The 20,436-nt window shown below is 42.1% G+C and overlaps 2 protein-coding genes across 5 annotated transcripts in view; both read left to right on the top strand.

Annotated features, from left to right (window-relative positions):
• Window positions 1-2,606, top strand: part of LOC115141928 (kinase suppressor of Ras 1-like) — a 59,642-nt gene extending 57,036 nt beyond the window's left edge. The window contains 1 exon segment of the mRNA XM_029681338.2: window positions 1,215-2,606. Within this exon segment, the coding sequence (XP_029537198.2) occupies window positions 1,215-1,287 (73 nt within the window). The 3' untranslated portion in view covers window positions 1,288-2,606.
• A 1,870-nt stretch (window positions 2,607-4,476) lies between these two features.
• LOC115141929 (galectin-9B-like) lies at window positions 4,477-20,075 on the top strand. 4 transcript variants are annotated; one of them, XM_029681342.2, is made up of 9 exons: window positions 4,477-4,778; window positions 11,259-11,347; window positions 12,208-12,415; window positions 12,996-13,115; window positions 13,202-13,411; window positions 13,894-13,982; window positions 14,291-14,447; window positions 18,924-19,010; window positions 19,087-20,075. In XM_029681342.2, exons 1-8 carry the CDS (start codon window positions 4,743-4,745, stop codon window positions 18,981-18,983), a joined length of 969 nt encoding a protein of 322 aa, XP_029537202.1. In that variant the 5' UTR covers window positions 4,477-4,742; the 3' UTR covers window positions 18,984-19,010; window positions 19,087-20,075. The 4 variants fall into 4 exon arrangements, 3 of the variants coding, with proteins under 3 accessions (XP_029537202.1, XP_029537200.1, XP_029537199.1); XR_003865423.2 differs by having other exon boundaries at window positions 4,478-4,778; window positions 18,924-19,823; window positions 19,936-20,075; XM_029681340.2 differs by lacking the exons at window positions 18,924-19,010; window positions 19,087-20,075 and adding an exon at window positions 14,695-16,551 and having other exon boundaries at window positions 4,486-4,778; window positions 13,220-13,411.
• The last annotated feature ends 361 nt before the right edge of the window (window positions 20,076-20,436 follow it).

Here is a 20,436-nt window from a genome sequence, read left to right as displayed (position 1 = left end):
CCCATTCCAGCCGTGTGTAGGTCTACAATCTTGTCCCTGACATCCTTGGAGAGCTCTTTGGTCTTGGCCATGGTGGAGAGTTTGGAATCTGATTGATTGCTTCTGTGGACAGGTGTCTTTTATACAGGTAACAAATTGAGATTAGGAGCATTCCCTTTAAGAGTGTACTCCTAATCTCAGTTTGTTACCTGTATAAAAGACACCTGGGAGCCAGAAATCTTTCTGATTGAGAGGGGGTCAAATACTTATTTCCCTCATTAAAATGCAAATCAATGTATAAGATTTTTGACAAGTTCTTCTGGATCTTTTTGTTGTTATTCTGTCTCTCACTGTTCAAATAAACCTACCATTAAAATTATAGATCATTTCTTTGTCAGTGGGCAAACGTACAAAATCAGCAGGGGATCAAATACTTTTTTCCCTCACTGTGTATATATATATATATATATATATATTCTCATGGCTGGATGTACCTGTTGATCCCTGTCCCTCCAGTGATGTCACATTGGATGGAGCTGGGAGAACAGGAGGTGTTGATATAAGTGTGTGAATAAGAATGTGTTTATGGTGGAGGGGTGTAGCCATCCGACAAACCTGGGCCTACTGTATGCTTTTTTTGTAGGACCTTTGATTTAAATAACTAAAATGGATGAATGTGATGCAAATTACCAGCTTTATACAGTGAGAAGAAATGTTGTCTTAAATAGGGAATTTTTGCTAAAAAATAATTTTTAAGTAAAATTGAACAGGACTAAAGGTTTAATAGCCTGTTGAAACTGTTTGGTTTGTGACAGTTTATTTCAGAGCTGAATGCCTAAATCTGTCCATGTTTTAAAAGAGAGTATACTTTATAATAGCACCACCTCCTACCCCTCTCCCTGTGGGCAGTGATTGGAGGCTTGAGTGTCCCACCTCTCCTGTGTCCCCCTTTCCGTGAATATTTCTGTCATACCTCTCTTGTCATCTCTGTTTGGGTCTCCCTCCCTCCCCCCTCCCTCTCTGGGCGCTGCTGCTCTCTCCTGGATGACCACTGACTGACTCCACCTGTTCCTGCTCCACTTCACCCTCCCTGTCTCCCTTGGTCCCCTCCACCTCCTCTTTACTTCCACCCCCCTCAAACATCAACTCTTGTTTCCCCATATTATTTTTTCCCTCCTCCACTCCTTGATCTATCCCATGATCTTTCTTCTTCTTCCCTTGCTCTCCGTATGAAGACCCTGGGTTCATCATCATTGCCTGCGGGACCATTGCGGTCAGGGTCTGCAGTCTCGCTGCCCCTACATATAGAAATAACACATCTCTCCGTGACAACCGGTGCTTATCAACCCATAGGAATAGCCTGTTTGGTATTAGATTCAGAGGAATGGACAACCCAGCAGAATAACTGGTATCACAGCCAATAGTGCCACCAATATATAGAGTCATATATCTTTGTCAACTTGCTAAATGTACCATAATGCACTGCCTGGGTTGTTTGTTAGTTTCTTGTTCTTTGCCTAACTTCAGTTTGTGTATTAACATTTTGGTGCTAGTAGTGGCTAATGCAAACAGTCTAGTCTAACCACTTGCTTTCTTTCAATTTTCCTCTCTATTCCTCTCTCTCCTCTTTTTCCTCTCTCTATTTCTCACTCTCTCACCCTACAACTTAGGTTGTAGCCTTCAGTATGCAAGACGAAGTAATAATGAGGTTCAATGTAAGATGTTGACTTGCCTCTTGTGCACTCTTTGTGTGCCTGTGTCAGCATGCTTGTTTGGTTGGTTGCTGAATGTAATGTACTGGACAACCACAGATTAACCCTGTGAAAGACTGCAGTGATTGAATGTAATGTACTGGACAACCACAGATTAACCCTGTGAAAGACTGCAGTGATTGAATGTTAGCAGTGATAAAGATAAATGTATCCGATATATAAATATAGATAGAATTGTTTTATTTAATGTACAGATAACATTTATTTTAGGTGTACACAGTTTTTACATTACATTATAGGTACTTCACATCTAATTATGTAGAGCTTTAAAACATTTTCCCCTCACAAAACACCGTGTAAACAAAAATTGTAGATTACTTAAAGATGGGTTGGTGTTTTTTATGTCATAAGAATGTATATTTTTGTACAGATTGTGGCTACATTCAAGGTGTTTCTGGTTTCCTCAGTGAAAGACGATAAAACTGAACTCACATCATTTGGTTCTGTGTCTTGTTGTGGAATGCTGACAACAGTTTAAATGTATGATCAGTTGGATAAAGGTATCTCTTTACATTGAGGATTTAAGCAGCTAAATTACAAGCACACTTTCCACTAGACACCATTTATACAGTTGATTTATCTCCAAGTGTTTTTGATTTAAAGGGGCAATCCGGGATTCAAAACGTTGATTGACTTTAAATATGGGTGTCACTGACTCACCAGTTCCCAGGAGAGAGAGGAGGATGCAGAGAACAGACATGTTCATGATGACCGAGACAATGGTGGTCCCAATACACTTCTGCTACTAATATGCAGGATTACATCAAAAAGTGTGTTGTAAAATATACAGTATGTGCAAAATGATTATTTCTCTTCTAGCACATTTCGAGACAAATAAAAATAAATGTGAGTCTATTTGTGGCATTATTACTAAAATACCAAAATTATAAATGCAACATGCAACAATTTCAATGATTTTACTGAGTTACAGTTCAGTAAATCAGTCAATGAAATAATCTATGGATTTCACATGACTGGGAGCTATGGGTGCAGCCATGTGTGGGCATAGGCCACCTACCTACCGGGGAGCTGGCCCAGCCAATCAGAATTTGATTTTCCCCAAAAAAGGGCTTTATTACTGACATAAATACTCCTCAGTTTCATAATCTGTCCAGGTGGCTGGTCTCAGATGACCCTACAGGTGAAGAAGCAGGATGTGAAGGTCCTGGGCTGGCGTGGTTACACGTGATCTGCGGGTGTGAGGCCGGTTGGATTTACTGCCAAATTCTCATTGGAAGTTACTTATGGTAGAGAAATTACATTCAATTATCTGGCAACAGCTCTGGTGGACCTTCCTGCAGTCAGCATGCCAATTGCACACTCCCTCAACTTGAGACATCTGTGGCATTGTGTTGTGAAAAAACTACACATTTTAGAGTGGCCTTTTTTATTGTCCCCAGCAAAAGATGCACCTGTGTAACGATCATGCGGTTTAATCAGCTTCTTGATATGCCACACCTGTCCGGTGGATGGATTGTCTTGGCAAAGGAGAAATGCTCACTAACAAATTTGTGCACAACGTTTGAGAGAAATAAGCTTTTTGTGCATATGGAACATTTCTGGGATTTTTAATTTCAGCTCATGAAACACGGGACCAATGTTTATATTTTTGTTCAGTGTAAATAGAAATATGGGGAAGTTCTGCTAGAGATATCATCTGCAAGTCATATTCCCTTGGTTTGTTTAAGATTTTGCAACACTAGCGATAATGATTTGTAACGTCAATTTTAGGGCATGACCTATGACATTGTTAACCTGTGCAGTATGCAACATTTTATCAGGACACTGGTGTTTGTACAGACTTAAGGTGGCCACACTGACAGTAAACAAGCAACTTTAGCTTCAAATGGTGTTCAGTTTTTGTCTTTCCCCAAAGGAAAAAAAATCTATGATATGGTAGAAGACCATGTTTTAAAAGGTATCTTACTGCTTGGCTAGAGCAAAAGCCTCCACCCTCACTGGCTTTCCAAGCCAGAGTAAGGGTTTACTGTAATGACTAACTAGGATGTGGGGCCCCTTAGTCATCATCCTGTTTGGAATTGATCATGTGGTTCTCAATCATTGAAAGCACTCATGCTGCATTCAAAACCAAGTGGGAAATGACCACATACGACTGGGAAAACCTGGCCTCTGACGTCACATACTAAGGAAATGACCTCGATAACAGCATTTGACAGTTAAATGCAATAACAAAACATTATTTATAAAAAGCAATCTATGAATATGGGTTTTGATCACTATCATTTGTTTGCAAGCATGATAGCTGTATTTTTTGTTTACCCAGCTTGTTGGCCATTATCCAATCAGCGTTTCTCAACTAAAGCACTTGAATGCATCCAACTAGTATTTATGACTGCACAATTGGTAAATACCACCTCCCAATTTCTTACAAAAGCAGCATAAAAACAAACACCATTGTTCTGTACCCCTGCCTTCCTCAGTAGGCTAAAGAACAGTTGTAACCTACAGTTAGTTCTCGCTTTGAGGTGTCAATAGGGCAATTAATTCGGATATAGAATAAGAAATTATTTGAAATGAAAAAGGTTCCATTAGGATTACATTTTCCATGGTGATGTTAGCGTGCAAGGAGACAAACTGACATCTACACACAGCAAACTTTGTCCAACTTTGGCTCATCTTCCCGACAACATCACCTGACTGTGAGTGATTGCTGGTTAATGATTAAAAAAGCATAAGAATATATAGGCGCGTATCGTCTCTTGACTAGTCTGTGTAGGCCTACCAAGTAAGGTCCGATAACGCGCAACTGCAGCATATATACATGTATTCGACAGATGTATTCCTTAGGTTAAAACCCCTAACTGTAACGAGGACATTTTAAACTTGGCCACATTGTTACTTACTTCCTCCTCCGCCCCCTTCAACGCATGAAAAAACGAAACTGAACATCTCTGAAATTCTATCATCACTGAGAGGAGAGCGTTGAGCAACTGAGAAGAAAGACGCTTCGACTGACTGCGATTTGAAGAAATGGCATTTTATAACCAAGAACCTTTTCATAATCCGGTATGTTTATTATACGCATTTATGTGATTTGTTGTGTATTTAAAATGTAGATGTACTTTATGTTTAACTTTGAGAGTTGGGCGTGTGCATACGGTCACATCTGGTAATCATAATGTGCGCCCTCCGCTCAGTAATCTACATTATTTAGCCAGTTTTAGTCTGACATGTTCCGTTCACAGATGTAATGCTAAAATCAATAGATGCATAGCTAGACATTCATAGTATCAATTCATGCTATTGTGCAAATGTAATATTTATCTTATTAGGCGACAGTGAATGTCTCGTGTACACCGTTATGTAGACTTACTCCTATTAATTTGTATTTATTATGGTTCCCCATTAGCGGCTGCCAAAGCAGCAGCCACTCTTCCTGGGGTCCAGCAAAATTAAGGCAATTTATACCATTTTAAAACAACTTAATACGTTCACAACACAATGTGTGCCCTCACCGAGGTAAAGAAAGTTTCAGGTTGAATATTCGATGGATATTCGCCTGTAGTCTTACGTCCACCAGCAGCAGTTAGGGACCGTCAACATAGTGACAAATCAACATTTTCAAATTACAATAGCTATTTACCCATTACTCCTAAAACTTTCAAAACGGGTTCTCGTTAACCCGATGGCATAGACACACATTGCGCACTTTTTTTTTTGTAAATTTACATCTCACACTATTTTAAATGATTTATTTACATTTTTGAATTTCAATAGCTCCTTGGTCATGTGACCTAATGACTTCAAACAAGGTTCAGAATGGCCACTGACTACTCTTCTATATTGCACACCCTTTAGTTTGTCAATTTTCATCTCACAAGATTTTACATGAATTTTTCAAAATGTAAAATTTCAATAGCTCCTGACTTCAAACATGGTGCAGAATGTACCCTTCTATATTTCACACTCTTGTTTGTGTACTGTAAAATCACGCGGTGTAACGTACATTTTTCATAGTTTTACATTTCAATAGCTCCTTGGTCATGTCAATTACACACCTAAGTATGCAGTGGAAATACACCCATATTGCCTAACCTCTTACGTCTCGTCAATATTGTTGTACATTAGTATTATTTTGACAATTAGGGGGTTCAGTCCAGTGTTTACCCTTTTCTTTAATATTTATCTAAGTATAATTGTTAGTCCTAAGTACTTAATAATTACAATTTCGCAAATGAACAATGTGATAGATGTGCAGAAGATGAATGTGCAAGTAGAGATACCGGGGTGCAAAGGAGCTAAAAAACCTAATAAAATAATATGGGGATGAGGTAGTTGGCTGGGCTATTTATAGATGGGCTATGTACAGGTGCAATGATCTGTAAGCTGCTCTGATAGCTGATGCTTAAAGATAGTGAGGGAGATAGGAGTCTCCAGCTTCAGTGATTTTTTTTATTTTTTAATTTTTTTTAATTATTATTATTTTTTTTTATATATATATTTTGCAATTCATTCCAGTCATTGGCAGCAGAGAACTGGAAGGAAAGGTGGCCAAAGGAGAAATGTTCTTTGGGGGTGACCCGTGAAATATACCTGCTGGAGCGTGTGCTACGGGTGGGTGCTGCTATGGTGACCAGTGAGCTGAGATAAGGCGGGGCTTTACCTAGCAAGGACTTAGATGACCTGGAGCCAGTGGGTTTGGTGACGAATATGAAGCGAGGGTCAGCCAACGAGAGCATACAGGTCACAGTGGTGGGTAGTATATGGGGCTTTGGTGACGAAACAAATGGTACTGTGACAGACTGCATCCAATTTGCTGAGTAGAGTGTTGGAGGCTATTTTGTAAATGACATCGAAGTCCGGGATCGGTAGGATAGTCAGTTTTACGAGGGTATGTTTGGCAGGATGAGTGAAGGATGCTTTGTTGTGAAATAGGAAGCCAATTCTAGATTTTATTTTGGATTTGAGATGCTTAATATGAGTCTAGAAGGAGAGTTTACAGTCTAGCCAGACACCTAGAATATGTGGACAACTACAAATCCCTAAGTCAGAACCGTCCAGAGTAGTGATGTTAGGCGGGCGGGCAGGTGCGGGCAGCGATCGGTGGAAGAGCATGCATTTAGTTTTACTTGCATTTAAGAGCAGTTGGAAGCCACTGATGGAGAGTTGTATGGTTAGTTAACACAGTGTCCAAAGAAGGGCCAGAAGTATAGAGAATGGTGTCGTCTGCGTATAAGTGGCTCAGAGAATCACCAGCCGAAAGAGTGACATCATTGATGTATACAGAGAAAAGAGTCGACCCGAGAATTGAACCCTGTGGCACCCCCATAGAGAATGTCCAGACAAGAGGCCCTCCGATTTGACACACTGAACTCTATCTGAGAAGTAGTTGGTGAACCAGGCGATGCAGTCATTTGAGAAACCAAGGCTGTTGAGTCTGCCGTTAAGTTCCTAACTTCCCTGAAAAGTTGCATATTGCGGGGGCTTTTCGATGCTAATGCAGTACGCCACAGTGTAACGGTTTTCTTCTGGTGAAAGAGAGGCTGACCAAAATGCAGCGTGGTTATTTTTGTACATCTTTAATAAAGATGAAAATACAACTATCTACAAAACAAGAAACGTGAATGACCGAAACAGTCCTATCTGGTGCCACAAAGACAGGAACAATCACCCACAAAATCCAACACAAAACAGGCTACCTAAATATGGTTCCCAATCAGATACAATGACTAACACCTGCCTCTGATTGAGAACCATATCAGGCCAAACATAGAAATAAACAAACCAGACACACAACATAGAATGCCCACCCAGCTCACGTCCTGACCAACACTAAAACAAGGAAAACACACACGAACGATGGTCAGAACGTGACACACAGGATGTTTTTGTGCTGGTCAAGGGCAGTCAGGTCTGGAGTGAACCAAGGGCTATATCTTTTCCTGGTTCTATCTTTTTTTGAATGGGGTATGCTTATTAAAGATGGTGAGGAAAGCACTTTTAAATAATAACCAGGCATCCTCAACTGACGGAATGAAGTCTATCTTTCCAGGATATCTTGGTCAGGTCAATTAGGAAGGTCTACTTGCTGAAGTGTTTTAGGGAGCATTTGATTGTGATGAGGGGTGGTCGTTTGACCGCGGACCCATTACGGACACAGGCAATGAGGCAGTGATCGCTGACATCCTGGTTGAAGACAGCAGAGGTGTATTTAGAGGACAGGTTGGTCAGGATGATATCTATGAGGGTGTATGAATGGGTGTCCGAGCTGTGTGCCAGTAGTTTAGACAGACAGCTCAGTGCAGTCAACATGTCAATCAATACCTCTCATAAATAAAAGTAGTGATGAAGTCTATCTCTCCTCCACTTTCAGCCAGGAGAGATTGACACGCATATTATTAATATTAGCTTTGTGTACATCCAAGGGCCAGCTGTGCTGCCCTGTTTTGAGCCAATTATAATTTTCCCAAGTCCTTTTTTTGTGGCACCCGACTACACGACTGAACAGTAGTCAAGGTGCGACAACTAGGGCCTGTAGGACCTGCCTTGTTGATAGTGTTAGGAAGGCAGAGCAGCACTTTATTATAGACAGACTTCTCCCCATCTTAGCTACTATTGCATCAATATGTTTTGACCATTGCAATTTACAATCTAGTGTTACTCCAAGCAGTTAGTCATCTCAATTTGCTAATTTTCCACATGATTTATTACAAGATTTAGTAATAGACATTATAATAACATTATAGCAGGGGGCGTAAAGCCATAACACATACATTTTTCCAGCAGCAAACTATGATCAATACTGTCAAAAGCTGCACTGAAGTCTAAGAAGACGGCTCCCACAATAATTTTATCATCAATTTCTCTCAGCCAATCATCAGTCATTTGTGTAAGTGCTGTGCTTGTTGAGTGTCTTTCCCTATAAGCATGCTGAAATTCTGTTGTCAATTTTTATACTGTGAAATAGCATTGTATCTAGTCAAACACAATTTTTTCCAGAAGTTTACTAAGGGTTACAGTCTGATTGGTCGGCTATTTGAGCCAGTAAAGGGGGCTTTACTATTCTTGGGTAGCAGAATGACTTTAGCTTCCCTCCAGGTCTGAGGGCACACACTCTCGAGTAGGATTAGGATCACTACAAAACTTCTTGTATGACCTCTTATACACTATATTAGGCCCAGCCTTTGGAACTTTGGTTTTCCTAGATATGGCTATTATATTGTGATCACTACATCCTATGGATTTGGATACTGCTTTAAAGCAAATATCTGCAGCGTTAGTAAAAATGGGATCAATACATGTAGATTTAATTCCTGTGCTGTTTGTAACTACCCTGGTAGGTTGACTGACAACCTGATCCAGTTTTGCAGCCACTGGTTACAGTTTGAAGTTTTTCCTGAGTGGGCAACTTGATGATACCCAGTCAATATTTAAATCACCCCCCAAAATACAACTAATCATCACACAGGTAGTAATACGGGATGTAGTAATCAAATCAAATGTATTTATAAAGCCCTTCGTACATCAGCTGATATCTCAAAGTGCTGTACAGAAACCCAGCCTAAAACCCCAAACAGCAAGCAATGCAGGTGTAGAAGCACGGTGGCTAGGAAAAACTCCCTAGAAAGGCCAAAACCTAGGAAGAAACCTAGAGAGGAACCAGGCTATGTGGGGTGGCCAGTCCTCTTCTGGCTGTGCCAGGTGGAGATTATAACAGAACAAGGCCAAGATGTTCAAATGTTCATAAATGACCAGCATGGTCAAATAATAATAATCACAGGCAGAACAGTTGAAACTGGAGCAGCAGCACGGCCAGGTGGACTGGGGACAGCAAGGAGTCATCATGTCAGGTAGTCCTGAGACATGGTCCTAGGGCTCAGATCCTCAGAGAGAGAGAATTCGAGAGGGCATACTTAAATTCACACAGGACACCGGATAGGACAGGAGAAGTACTCCAGATATAACAAACTGACCCTAGCCCCCCGACACAAACTACTGCAGCATAAATACTGGAGGCTGAGACAGGAGGGAGGTAAAGAGGAACGAGTCAATGGCCTCTAGCCTACATACAGTATTGATACCCCTTAACTTTTTCCTAATTTTGTTACGTTACAGCCTTATCCTAAAATTGATTAAATTGTTGTTTTTTCCCCAGCAATCTACACTCAATACCTCATAATGACGAAGCAAAAACAGGTTCAGACATTTTTGCAAAAAATGTACATAAGTAGTCAGACCCTTTACTCAGTACTTTGTTGAAGCATCTTTGGCAGTGATTACAGCCTCAAGTTTCCCCCATTCTTCTTTGCAAATCCTCTCAAGCTCTTTCAGGTTGAATGGGGAGTGTCACTGCACAGCTATTTTCAGGTCTCTTCAGGGCTCTGGCTGAAGCCACTCCTGCATTGTCTTGGCTGTGTGCTTAGGGTCATTGTCCTGTTAGAAGGTGAACCTTCACCTCAGTCTGAGGTTCCTGAGTGCTCTGGAGCAGTTTTTCATCAATGATCTCTCTGTACTTTGCTCCGTTCATCTTTCCTTCGATCTTGACTAGTCTCCCAGTCCCTGCCACTGAAAAAAATCCCCACAGCATGATGCTGCCACCACCATGCTTCACCGTAGGGATGGTGCCAGGTTTCCTCCAGACATGACGCTTGGCATTCAGGCCAAAGAGTGTCTCGTCTGATGAAGCCAAGATTGAAATCTTGTTTCTCATGGTCTGAGTCCTTTAGGTGCCTTTTGGCAAACTCCAAGCGGGCTGTCGTGTGCCTTTTTACCGAGGAGTGGCTTCCGTCTGGCCACTCTACCATAAAGGCCTGATTGGTGGTGCTTCAGAGATGGTTGTCCTACTGGTAGGTTCTCCCATCTCCACAGAGGTACTGTCAAGCTCCGTCAGAGTGATCATCGGGTTTTTGTTTACCTCCCTGACCAAGGCCCTTCTCCCTCGATTGCTCAGTTTGCCTGGGCGGCCAGCTCTAGGAAGAGTCTTGGTGGTTCCAAACTTCTTCCATTTTAAGAATGATGGAGGCCACTGTGTTCTTGGGGACCTTCAATGCTGCAGTAATATTTTGGTACCCTTGCCCAGATCTGTGCCTCGGCACAATCCTGTCTTGGATCTCTACGGACAATTCCCTCGACCTCATGGCTTGGTTTTTGCTCTGACATGCAACTGTCGGAACTTATATAGACAGTTGTATGCTTTTCCAAATCATGTTCAATCAATTGAATTTGCCACAGGTGGACTTGTAGAAACGCATCTCAATGGAAATGGGATGCACCTGAGCTTAATTTCAAGTCTCATAGCAAAGGGTCTGAACACTTATGTAAATAAGGTATTTCTGTTGTGTATTTTTAATACTTTTGCAAGCATTTCATTATGGGGTGTTGTGTGTAGAGTGATGAGGAAAACATTTAATTGAATCCATTTTAGAATGAGGCTGTAACGTAACAAACAGTGGAAAAAGGGAAGGGGTCTGGATGCACTGTAATAGCTCTTTTATCTATTCTTATTCTATTCCGTTTATCATCAATGATTATGTTTATCTGTTGCAGAGACTCCCTTTCACCGGCACTATCCAAGGTGGGCTGCAGGAGGGGAAGACTATCACTATTACTGGGAAACTTCACCATGGGGCAGACAGGTGGGTCACCACTCACCGATATAAACTTTGTTAACACATTTCCTCATTCTTTGTCTTCCAGAGATTCAGGGGTTTGCGTTCTAGTCTAGATAATGCATACTACACATTTTCTGTGCAGATTTAAAACTTGTTTGGAGAACTGCTTAAAACGATCAGACCCTTTTTTTCAATTTTCACCTAAAATGACATACCCAAATCTATCTGCCTGTAGCTCAGGACCTGAAGCAGGGATATGCATATTCTTGATACCATTTGAAAGGAAACACTTTGAAGATTGTGGAAATGTGCAATTCATGTAGGAGAATATAACGCATTAGATCTGGTAAAAGATAATACAAAGAAAAAACATGCATTTTCTCTTTTTTGATCCATCATCTTTGAAATGCAAGAGAAAGGCCATAAATAACTTAGGAGTCTAGAATTTTAGATTTTGGCCACTAGATGGCAGCAGTGTATGTGCAAAGTGTTAGACTGATCCAATGAACCATTGCATTACTGTTCAAAATGCTGTATCAAGTCTTCCCAAATGTGCTTAATTGATCAATTGATACATTTTCAAGTACATAACTGTGCACTCTCCTCAAACAATAGCATGGTATTTTTTCACTGTAATAGCTACTGTAAATTGGACAGTGCAGTTAGATGAACAAGAATTTAAGCTTTCTTCCCATATAAGAGATGTCTATGTTCTGGGAAATGTTCTTGTTGCTTACAACGTCATGCTAATCACATTAGCACACGTTAGCTCAACCGTCCCGCGGGGGGACACCGATCCCATAGAGGTTAACATCTCCGGAACCACATGCTCTCCCTCGCCCTCTCTCTCGCTCTCTCTCTCTCGGTTTCTCTCTCTCGCTCAGGTTCCATGTGAATTTGCAGTGTGGTTCTAGGGCAGGGGCGGACATTGCCCTTCACTTCAACCCACGATATGACAGTCACCCTGGATATGTGGTGGCCAACACCTTGCAGCAGTCCAGATGGGGGACAGAGGAGCGGAAACAGCATTCCCCCTTTCAGCATGGCTCTGGCTTCAGCCTCGTGATTGCCGTCCAGAGGGACGGCTTCCAGGTCACCCAAACCCTCCCATACTATAGTATATGGAGTATAGAGATGTAGGATCTTAATTTAAGACAAAATAATCCCGCAGCAACAAGAAATGTGAATTATTATGTGGATTATAATTAATTGGGTTGATACATTTTTTGTTAGGACAAATCAAGTCATTTTTAAAAGGGAAATTACAAACTTTTTTGTAAATCTTGAATACACTAAAAGTTTGCTTGTAGGAACATTTTCAGAAACAGAGGGATCAGATTAAGATCCTACATCTGTACATTCCGACTACACAATAAACTTTTCCGTCTGTTTGTGTGAATGATTGTAAAATATTATGCTTACAGAGCTCCCCCATGATTTTAATGAAGTCAGTGACTCATGATCTAACATGGTGGTTCACTCTTGTTTTCTTGAAATTGTATGTTATGTTATTCTATCATTCTCTTTTTATCTATTTTACAGTGTGACTCAATTTATGCTAGTCTGTTAAGGAGTTAAAATGGATTTCAATTCATGGGTTTACTTGGAATACTCACTGTCCTCAGGTCCATAATGACTCTGCTCATGGTTGTTCTCTGTTCTCTGCCTTCAGTTGAATGCGAATGGGAAACATTTCATGACCTTTAAGCACCGTATTCCGTTTGACGCAGTGGACACCATCTCAGTTGAGGGAAAAGTGGAGGTGACCTCCATCGCCTTCCAGAACCCTGCAGTGAGTAGTACCTAACACATTTATTAGATGTACAGAGAATTTGAAGGTAAGTTCCACTGATTTTAAAGGGATTTAATATCTTTTAGCCCACCTTTCCTGCCCAGTCAGGATTCCCTTCTTATCCGGGATTTCCGGCGCAACCGGGATTCCCGGCGCAACCGGGATTCCCTTCTCACCCAGGATTTCCCCCGCAACCGGGATTCCCTTCTCACCCGGGATTTCCCCCGCAACCGGGATTTCCCGCGCAACCGGGATTTCCCGCGCAACCGGGATTTTCCGCGCAACCGGGATGTCCAGTAAGTTAATCTGAATCATTAATGATCATTTATTGGCCAACCACTTCTTGGTTATCGGATTCATAATTTTTGGGGCCAGATCTGTGATTTGTTTTCCTTTCATTGTCTTTCAGTCTCTATATGTTGGTTTTATGTTCAGTACTACTGATATTGCCTGTGATGGGGAATTTTAAGATCACTAAAGTTCATATTTAGTTTAGAGTGATTTACTTCCTCATTCAGTACAGTGACTGTATCGTTATGTGAGTAACCCCTGTCATTGTCTTTAGGCAGATTTCTACAGTAAATATACAGTAACCTGTTTACAGGAAAGTGTAGTACATTAATCAACATGCTGTCAAGATCCCTCTCTCCTGTTGCTCCTCACAGGCTCCTCCTCCATATGTCCAGCCACCATTCTTTGTAAATGACCTTCTACTTACTGTATCACATCAATGTCTGTCATAATGAGTGATTTATTCAAATCTTCAATTTTCATCCAGGCTGTTCCATACAAGAACATGATCAATGGTGGACTCTACCCTGGACGCACCATCAACATCCAGGGAGTGGTTAACCCCAATGCAAATAGGTCTGATCCTGTCTTATTGTCTTTACTGTAAAGGGGAACCACAGTGAGACATTCACTTCCCCTGGAGTTATAGGCACAATTATAATATGATTTTATATCTTTTAAAGTGGTTCCCCTTAGAAAAAAAAGTATAGAAGAACTTTAGCAATTCTAGTTCCTCATTTGCGTGGTATTGAAAGTGTGTGTCAATGACCCCTTGGCTTAGAAAGAGATAGGCTTACAAAACATCCTGGAGGGTGCAACTATAGCAGTTCTCCTGTCATGGTTTCTCACCAACACTGATCTTATCCTTTTCTCCTTGCCTATAGGTTTAATGTTAACCTACTCTGCAACTCTGAGATTGTGCTGCACTACAACCCCCGATTTGACGAGACCCTAGTGGTACGCAACAGCAGGCTGAGGGACCAATGGGGAAAGGAGGAGCGCTCTGGTGGAATGCCCTTCCACAGGGGCCAGGCCTTCACGGTAACTACCCACCATGAACACGAAGCAGCTTTTATACGTTCCTAGTTTCAAGGATGAATAATTATTTCTTGTTTCGACCCAAAGCATGCCACTCAAGCCCTTTCCTGATACAGAGTTCCTTGATGGTTTAGTCACTCAGACAATGGCATGACGCTGGTTAGAGAGATGATCCACTTTAAAGGTTCCGGACTGTTTCTCTCTCTATATCAGAGACGGAGTACTAATAAGGCTAGTTTTGTATTTTCAGCTGTCTATTACCTGTGAGGCTCAGTGCTACAAGATAGTGGTCAACGGGAATCAGACGAGCACCTACAAACACCGCCACACCCTCCTTCAGCAGGTCAACGTTCTGGAGGTGGATGGAGACCTCAGTTTGACCTCCGTGATGGTTTAGGGCTGTGGGTCACAACTGTGACTCAGCCACTTGTTTAATTTTGTGGCACCTCTGACCCAAACCACCACATATCTTTTTGATCTGTTCTTGCCGCAATAAAAATGACATTCACTTTGTTTCCTTACTGCTATCAGTGCCTGTATTATTGTTGTATTATTAGTGAGTGCCGTGCCATTGACTTCCAGGATGAGAAATGTGTTCCTGTTTGTTGTAAATGAAGATAGAAAGTCATTAGAAATCACATTGTGATAGAATGCCAGACCTGACGTTAACTCTCATGAGACGTACCCCGAGGACAATGCCTAGTAATTCCATATGTAACCTAGTTTATCACCAGTGGTCTCTAGACTATTTTTTTTATAACATTAAGTTACAGTATATACAGTTAAGTGTGACAATATGTTGCGTGAGACTGGCTATGCCAAAACCCTTGTTCACAAAGTAAACTGCAGTATGTGTTCAGACAGCAGTGATTTGCTGACATGGCTACGCTAGTTGTCATTAACAATGGGTGTGTGCACCGTGGTGTAGGCTGATTGGTAATGCTCGTGCTTCCTATCACTCAGAAGTTATGTAGCAAGTTAAGATGACAACAATGAATGCCATGGACGTTTCCCAGTTGCTTTGAATGTTCAAAATCATAGTGTAAGAACACTTTTAAAGCCTCAGAGGATAAGATTATCCAGCTTTCAAAACAAGTCCTTTTTGGCAAGCCACATCAGTTGAGCTAACTAGGTAGCTGTTGTGCTTTCTACCACATTCAATAATTTGTTTGTAAACAATTAAGAACTAGTTCGACGTGTTCTTGTCAAACTGTCAACAGAGTAGCTAGGGATCAGGATCCTGGGATCGGAGGGGCTCCGTGTCTGCAGAAAAAGGGGTCCAGGCCAATTGGCATAATATGTATAGTAGCCCAAGGAGTGGCTGATGGGCCTCTTCAGCTAGCCGGGAGATGGGCCTAGCACGAGGCTAGTTCCAGGCTCACTGGTGCTTGCTTCGGGACAGAGACGTTATCCAGGGGGTAGCCACTCGGATAGCAGCTAGCTAGCTCCGATGATCCAGGTGAAAATGTTCAGAGCTTGCAGTAGGAAACCAGAGATGTGGAGAAAAAGCAGTCTGGTATGCTCTGGGTTGAATCGCGCTGTGCAGACAGCCTGGTAAACTCCTTGCAAAGGTTAGCTGATGACCGCTAGCAGTGGATAACTGACTAGTAGCTAGTTAGCTGGCTAGCTTCTTTTGGGAGTTCCGGTTCTAAAGTATAGAAAATAGCAGATCCATACCACATTGGGTGAGGCAGGTTGCAGGAGAGTATGTTGAAGCTGAGGCTAAAAAATATATTTTTTAAATATACCAAGTATCCATTCTACCATCAGACATTCTTCAAAGGACAACCCGGCCTCCCATCTACGACCAACCAATCGAAGCGCAGCTCAGAGTAAATATTTATTGCATTCTCCTTTTTCAAATGGGCGGTTATTTAGAATGCATAAGATACTGTATTTACGATAGCAAAGCTGCCTACGGACCGATAGAGACACAACCTTTTTTGCTCCTCAGTCTTCCCGCTCTTTCACTCAAATCCCCCCTTTTCTTTGTGTAACCAGCCACTATATCGGCTCCGTTCACCAGGTCCATCAATGTATGATTCATTGTGTATATGTAATTCTGTGTGATTAGTTAGGTATTTAGTAAATAAATAATTAAACCAAATGTTTTGCTGATTCAACTTGTTAACCAGGATTTACAACTTTCAGATGAGACAAAATAAGGTGAGGATTAAATATTGACTGCTACTGACGTAAAAGATTGACCAGGTCTTTAAGAGTTTATTCGGAAGATAACAGCTCTATAAACATTATTTCGTGGTGCCCCAACTTTCTAGTTAATTATTTACCTGATTAGCTGTTACTGTAATTTAATTATGCCAATGTTCTTTCATTAATTGAAAACCCTTAATCTATTTTATGAGAATTTGTAAGATTCTTGTTTGCATAAAATAGATGGAGACCAGTCTTTTCAATAATAGGTAACATAATTTATTGTCGGAGCGCGCTGCCACTTAACCAAGAGCAACAGTTTATATACAGATCATGACGTCATTTCATTGGTTTAACAGAATCCCCTCTCGACCGGGACAAAGTGAGGTGAAAAATTCATTCTGGAAATTTACCGGAAAGTTTCCAACCCTATGTCTGTCCATCACTTTTTAACATTTTTTTTACCCACTTTTTCATGGTATCCAATTGCTACAACTCCCGTACGGGCTCGGGAGAGACGAAGGTCGAGAGCCATGCGTCCTCCGAAACACAATCCAACCAAGCCACACTGCTTCTTAACACAACGCACATCCAACCCGGAAGCCAGCCACACCAATGTGTCGGAGGAAACACTGTGCACAGCGCCCGGCCCGCCACAGGAGTCGCTAGTGCGTGATGAGACAAGGATATCACTAGATCCAAGATGGCGTAGCAGTGAAGACGTGTTTGTTTGTCCTCTCGTGTACTTTTGTATTTTTCGTATTTTTTTGTATATAATAATTATTTTTTCAATCTCTTTTCGATTTTTAATTCGATTATACCTTCCGGTAACCTGCCTCACCCAATGTGATACGGAATCGCTATGATTTTCAATTTTATAACACATTCAAGAACCTCCAGAAGCTAACCAGCTAATTAGCTACAAGCTATTTAGTCATTTTTAGCCACTGCTAGCGGCTTTTATCTTCTGCACAGATACCAGCCCTGTTTTTAGCCTGGATAATACTCGCTAGTCTACCAGTATCGGACTGTCTCTCCACAACAACGCCGGATTCCTGCCGTAATCCCTGGACCACTACTTCTGATCTTCACAGCTAGCTCACAACTTGCAGCTAGCTAGCTCACAGCTAGCGTGCACTCACCGTGGCACCCAGTACCGAAGCTATCCCTGAGGCCCACCTCCCGGCCTACTCAGCTGTTCACCCGAACCCCACTCATACACGGCTAGAGCCCAATACTCCACCGGATCCTTGGTGTAAACTCTGGACCTTGGCACCGGATCACCGCTGCTACCTATTGGCTAGTGGCCAACGCCACTGCCACGAAGCTAGCACCAGTTAGCCGTGAGCCAGGCGCATCTCCCGGCTAGCAAACTAAATTCTACAATACCTCTTTCGCCATCTGGCTTGGATTCTCTGTCGACACGGCGCCCCGCCGCACCACCACGACTGGTCTGCCGACGAATACTCCATCCGCTGTGCCTTCAACCGGCCTCTGTCGGAGCAGACGCTCTTACTAGCCTCGGGCTACTAACTTTAAACGCTGTGTCGCTATGTAGTGGCGGCTTCCCTGTTCCATCTACTGCTGCCCCCTGGACACTATAAATCACTTGGCTACATAGCTGATGCCTGCTGGACTGTCCATTAATCACGGTACTCCATTATGTTTAACTTTACCCTAGTAAAACTGACTATCCTACCGATCCTCGACTTCGGCGATGTCATCTACAAAATAGCTTCCAATAGTCTACTCAGCAAACTGGATGCAGTTTATCACAGTGCCATCCGTTTTGTTACTAAAGCACCTTATACCACCCACCACTGTGACCTGTATGCTCTAGTCGGCTGGCCCTCGCTACATTTGTCGCCAGACCCACTGGCTCCAGGTCATCTACAAGTCCATCCTAGGTAAAGCTCCGCATTATCTCAGTTCACTGGTCACGATGGCAACACCCACCCGTAGCACGCGCTCCAGCAAGTGTATCTCACTGATCATCCCTAAAGCACCTCATTTGGCAGCCTTTCCTTCCAGTTCTCTGCTGCCTGTGACTGGAATGAATTGCAAAAATTGTTGAAGTTGGAGATTTTTATCTCCCTCACCAACTTTAAACAGCTATGCTGTTGCTCTTTTGAATTGCTGCCATTTCTCTTCTGAAACAGGAAGTTGATGAGCGATGTACATTACATCCAGCTCACCATCCAGCAATTTCTTTATCTGTTCCTTCAGGTATGCTTAGCTCAGTGCATCAGTGATATGCATCTCCTTTCCTGGTTTGTATGTCACATGTAGACAGTATCAATGTATTTTAATCAGCTTTCTTTGCAGTCTGGCTGGTGTTTTCTGGAGCAACTTCTGGAAGATTGTTTCCAAGGGCTTGTGGTCTGACTCCACCTGGATCTGGTTTCCATACAGGTACTGATAAAACTTCTCACAGTCATACACCATCACCAGTAGCTCTTTTTCAATTTGAGCGTCTCTCTTTTGACAGTCTGAGGGATCTTGACCCATATGCGATTGGCTGACCATCATGCAGGATCACAGCTCCCAAGCCTTCTGAGCTGGCATCCACAGTTAGTGTCACTGTTTATATTTTTATTTACACCGTAGTACTTTAACACTGGCTGCCAAGTGTTTTCAAGCTTTTAAAGCTGTTACTGTGAAGTCTCTCAACACCACTGAATGTCTCTTTCCAGCAGTTGTGTGTCAGTGGTGTGCTGATATCTGAGAGATTTCAGATGAACTTTGCGAGATACTTCAACATTCCCATTAACCTCTGAAGTGCTGCTTTGTCCTCTGGCTCTGGCATTTCTTGTATTTCTCTGACCTTTTCAGAGTCTGGTTTCAGGCCTTTGTTCAACACATGTCCAATTTAGCGAGTTTCTGTCATTCTGATTTTGCACTTTCAGTTTCAAGTTGATGCTTCTCAGTCTGTCTAGTAGCTGTCTCAGTCTCCGGTCGTGCTGTTTGGTGTCATCACCCCAGACAAGAATGTCATCCATGATGTTTATGACACCTTCCAAATGCTGGGTGAGGCACCTCTGGAACACCTCTGGAGCGGACGCGGTTCCGAACAGCAGTCTCTTGAATGAATACCTCCCAAACGGCTCATTGAACGTGCAGAGTCGGGAGCTCTCTTCATCCAGTTGGATTTGCCAGAATCCTTGGTTTGCATCAACTACTGAAAATACCTTGGCATTAGGCATTTCAGAAACTACCTCTTAAATGGTACGCAAAATATAATGTTCTCTCTTGATGGCTTTGTTTAGATCCTGTGGGTCCATGCATACCTGTAATTTGTTTGGCTTCACGATTGTCACCAAGTTGTTTACCCTTTCAGTAGGTTCAGTTTGCCTGATGACATCCATGCCACTTTTCTGGGTGACTGAACCACTGGTGTGACTTCTGGGTCTATTTGTATGTGATGAACTCCCGGGACACATCCAGGTCCAGTGAATAAATCTTCATATTCACTCAAAATGTCAGTCTCTGTCCTTTGTTCAAGCTTGAATATTCTCTGTATTAAGCTCATTTGCAGACAAGCTGATCTTCCAAGTATTGCAGGTGCATCTTATTCTATCACTTGAAATTCCAGGTCTAACACGTTCTCTTTGTATTGACGTTTGAGTGTTTTCTTGCCCTTTGGCTCCATCTGGTGGCCTCAAAACGTCACTAGCAGTTGGATTTTTGCATGGAATCACCACTCACATTCACTGTCAGTGTTTTCAAGTCTCGCATGGACGAGACATTACACTCAGCTCCTGTATCCAGCTTAAAAGTAACTTTGTGGCTGTTTATTTTCAGTGTTTCTGGCCACAGCTAATTCTCAGTATTTTTCTCA

The sequence above is a fragment of the Oncorhynchus nerka genome, linkage group LG14 (assembly GCF_034236695.1).
Source record: "Oncorhynchus nerka isolate Pitt River linkage group LG14, Oner_Uvic_2.0, whole genome shotgun sequence".
NCBI classification, from domain to species: Eukaryota; Metazoa; Chordata; class Actinopteri; order Salmoniformes; family Salmonidae; genus Oncorhynchus; species Oncorhynchus nerka.
Note: the sequence above shows the minus strand (reverse complement) of the source record. Positions and strands in the feature narration are given on the sequence as shown.

What these genes read in the sequence shown, in the direction of transcription:
- LOC115141929 (XM_029681339.2), top strand. Translation starts at nt 4,743, where the DNA reads ATGGCATTTTATAACCAAGAACCTTTTCATAATCCG. An exon ending in CCGCGCAACCGGGATGTCCA is followed by an intron (nt 13,412 to 13,893) that starts GTAAGTTAATCT and finishes ATTTTCATCCAG; the next exon opens with GCTGTTCCATACAAGAACAT. An exon ending in ACAGGGGCCAGGCCTTCACG is followed by an intron (nt 14,448 to 14,694) that starts GTAACTACCCAC and finishes TTGTATTTTCAG; the next exon opens with CTGTCTATTACCTGTGAGGC.